Source organism: Impatiens glandulifera, chromosome 1, assembly GCF_907164915.1.
Source record: "Impatiens glandulifera chromosome 1, dImpGla2.1, whole genome shotgun sequence".
Taxonomy (NCBI): domain Eukaryota; kingdom Viridiplantae; phylum Streptophyta; class Magnoliopsida; order Ericales; family Balsaminaceae; genus Impatiens; species Impatiens glandulifera.
In genome coordinates this window covers 91178137-91181154 of record NC_061862.1, presented here as the reverse complement: position 1 = coordinate 91181154, position 3018 = coordinate 91178137, and the positions used below count along the sequence as shown (strand labels likewise).

Genomic DNA, 3018 nt, shown 5'->3' with positions numbered 1-3018 from the left:
ATATGATAGAAATTCAAACAGTACCTAATATCTGCAAAAGATTAGTGACAGATGAAAATAGAAAAGAGACAGACAGCCGCTGAAAGTTACACTGAATATAATGATCGAATTCTCTGCATTACGCAAAACCTTAACTTTCATTTTTTTTTTCTCTCTCACACACATTAACACACACTAACAACTATATATAAATATATATATATATATAAATCTTGTTTAGCTTCAACATCAAACACTTCCCTACAGTTCTTTACATCAAAATCAAAATTCATCACGTCTCTCTCTCTCTTCTTTCACACTGATTCACGAATTCATACTAAACAACTTATTCCGACAATGCCTATGAACCATTTCTCATCAGAAATCCCAGAACCGGTCTGGTGGGGATTTCAACAACAATCCATAATTACTTCTCAATCTCAACCTTTCAAGCTTTCACACCCTCAATCAACAACAACCGCCGCCGCCGCCGCCGTAGAAGGTTCCAGATTCAGTTTCGACTTAAACGGAGAATACAGAGGAGTAGATAAGGAGCCGATGTTCGAGAAGCCACTCACCCCGAGTGACGTAGGCAAGCTGAACCGACTCGTAATACCGAAACAACACGCGGAGAAGTATTTCCCCTTGAGCGGATTCACCGGCGACGAGGCGGCGGCGGCGGAGAAAGGGTTGTTACTGAGTTTGGAGGACGAGTTGGGAAAGTTTTGGCGATTCCGGTATTCGTATTGGAATAGTAGTCAGAGTTATGTTTTGACTAGAGGATGGAGTCGATATGTTAAAGAGAAACGGCTTGATGCCGGAGATATTGTCGTTTTTGAGCGCGGCGGAGATCGGTTGTTTATTGGCTGGAGACGCCGTGGCTTAACAGCGGCTCAACCTGGTGTTTCGGCGGCTTCGATAACAGTGGCCGGAAATGAGGGAGGAGGGTATTATCGTGGGCATACTTCTTCTTCTTCTTCCTCATCTTCTTATTATCATGTGCATACACAGAGAAATTATGATAATCTCTTTCCACCATCTGACTCATATCTTCTTCATGCAGGTATATTATCATCCCTTCTTAGTATATATAAGTCCTAGTTAGTTTGATTCAATTTATAAGAACCATCTTGAATTATTTCTATTTCATCAAATTGTTAGAACTCTAACTACTCATAGAACCCTTATCTTTATTTTTTCATATTTACTTTCAAATTTTATAAAGTAATTTACATATATTTGAAGTCTGTAATTATTGTGACTTGCTATACACACCTATTTATTGGATCCAAAATTTGATTTTTTAGAATAGGGGTTGAGGGTTTATTCCATTAATTAATATAGAAAAATTAAAAATATTGAGATTATTTTATACATATAGTGAAAAGATATTATTAATTTTCTATCAATATCTGCCTCTAATTATTATATATTTTAATGTTGAAATAGTATAATTTAATTAAATTAAAAAAACGAATTTAGACAGGTTAATTAATGTTGAAACTGAGGCAGATACATGAATGCACGTGTTGGATTGTCTGATTGCAGGGATAAGTGATGAAAATCATGTGCAGCAACAGTTGACGGCAACGACGTCGTTTGTCGGGAACCAAAAGAGGTCTTTGAGGCTGTTTGGAGTCAACATGGAGTGCCAACAAGCTGATGATCATATTGATGATGTAGTCTCCGGCAACTTGTAATAAACTTACAATTAACACAACTGGTAAGTACTTATAATATATAATGATCAATTATTTTAATACCTAATTAATTAAAATGAATAGAGAATTAGCTGGGAGAATAATTAATGAAGAAAAATCTGTGGGGGATGTCAAGTAATGGATGGGCATATTCTGTTTTTATGGTACATTTCATTTTTTTCCCCATTATCTATAAATATATATATATATATATATATAAATTATATTATTATCTTTTTCAATATAAATACAGTCTGATCAGATGAAGATCATGAATTGGACTGTTCTGGTTAGTTTTTTTGTGATTCTAATTCTAATGTAATTATGTATAGTATAGTGGTGGTCCTGGTCCTGGTCCAGGTTCAGCCATTAAGTAGCTTTGGCTTGGAATCATTATCCATTTAGCTAGGTTTGGGACACTAATATATATATAGATAGGGGTCTCTCTACCCACAACCGATGGCCTTTAATTACTATTCAATAGATTTTTTATAACTTGTTTTCTTAAGTTTACAAATTAAAAAGAATTAAATTTTTAAGTAAATTAATTAGTGACTTGATTTGTATTTTGTTTGGAAACTTTAAGATAGAATTGAAAAGAGTAATTAATTGAAGTGATGGGAAATCATTATTGATAGTGCAAAATAGTAATGGTTTCTGTTTTGTGGTGACAGGGAGAGGGAGAAAGGGGGTATGTATTAAGAAGATGATACGATGATAGATAAATATCAACGAAGATCTTTGGGATTTGACAACTTTCTGCTCGATTTTACTTTTATTTAATGGATGTCCACTTGTTGGGATATTGTCAAGATCGAGGAAAGAAGATCATACATGTTCATCTTTTATATATATATATATTTATTAGAAGAGTCCTTTAATTTAATTTAGTATTAGAATGCAAAATTAATGATCAGAACTAGGTTGTGGGTATTAAAGATAAGAAGAAAAAATGGAAAATCCCAGATTTTCTGGATTTTATATGAGAGGATATTAAAAAAAGGAGAAATAGGGCTGACGTCATCCATGATAGAGAATGTGGGAGAAGGTGAATCTGTATGTATATTGTTACTGTTTAGATTCTGTCTGAAGATTTTAATCTCCAAAGAAAGTGAGTGAGGTGGAGCCTACACACTTACACGGTGGCCGGAATTGAATGGATGATGATGAGACGACGGGGACGTTTATGTTTCACTGCTTGTTTCTCTATCATGAATGAATAAATAAGTTAAAACTTAATTCCAGTCAGAATAAATAAATATTTAACTTAAATAAGAGATTAGGTTATTAATTAAAATGATAAACTATTATATTTAAATATATTATAAATTAATTATTC

At 33.5% G+C, this 3018-nt stretch overlaps 1 protein-coding gene across 1 annotated transcript; it reads left to right on the top strand.

Annotated features, from left to right (window-relative positions):
* Nucleotides 1–245: 245 nt before the first annotated feature.
* On the top strand, nt 246–2711 carry LOC124922230 (B3 domain-containing protein At2g36080-like). Its single transcript, XM_047462965.1, has 3 exons — nt 246–1042; nt 1528–1702; nt 2354–2711. The coding sequence occupies exons 1-2, from the start codon at nt 337–339 to the stop codon at nt 1677–1679; spliced, it is 858 nt and encodes a 285-aa protein (XP_047318921.1). The 5' UTR covers nt 246–336; the 3' UTR covers nt 1680–1702; nt 2354–2711.
* Nucleotides 2712–3018: the final 307 nt, after the last annotated feature.

Bases quoted from the DNA above. Each gene is read 5' to 3' on its own strand.
- LOC124922230 (XM_047462965.1), top strand. From the start codon at position 337: ATGCCTATGAACCATTTCTCATCAGAAATCCCAGAACCGGTCTGGTGG. The intron at 1,043-1,527 runs GTATATTATCAT...GTCTGATTGCAG, and splicing joins CTCATATCTTCTTCATGCAG to GGATAAGTGATGAAAATCAT.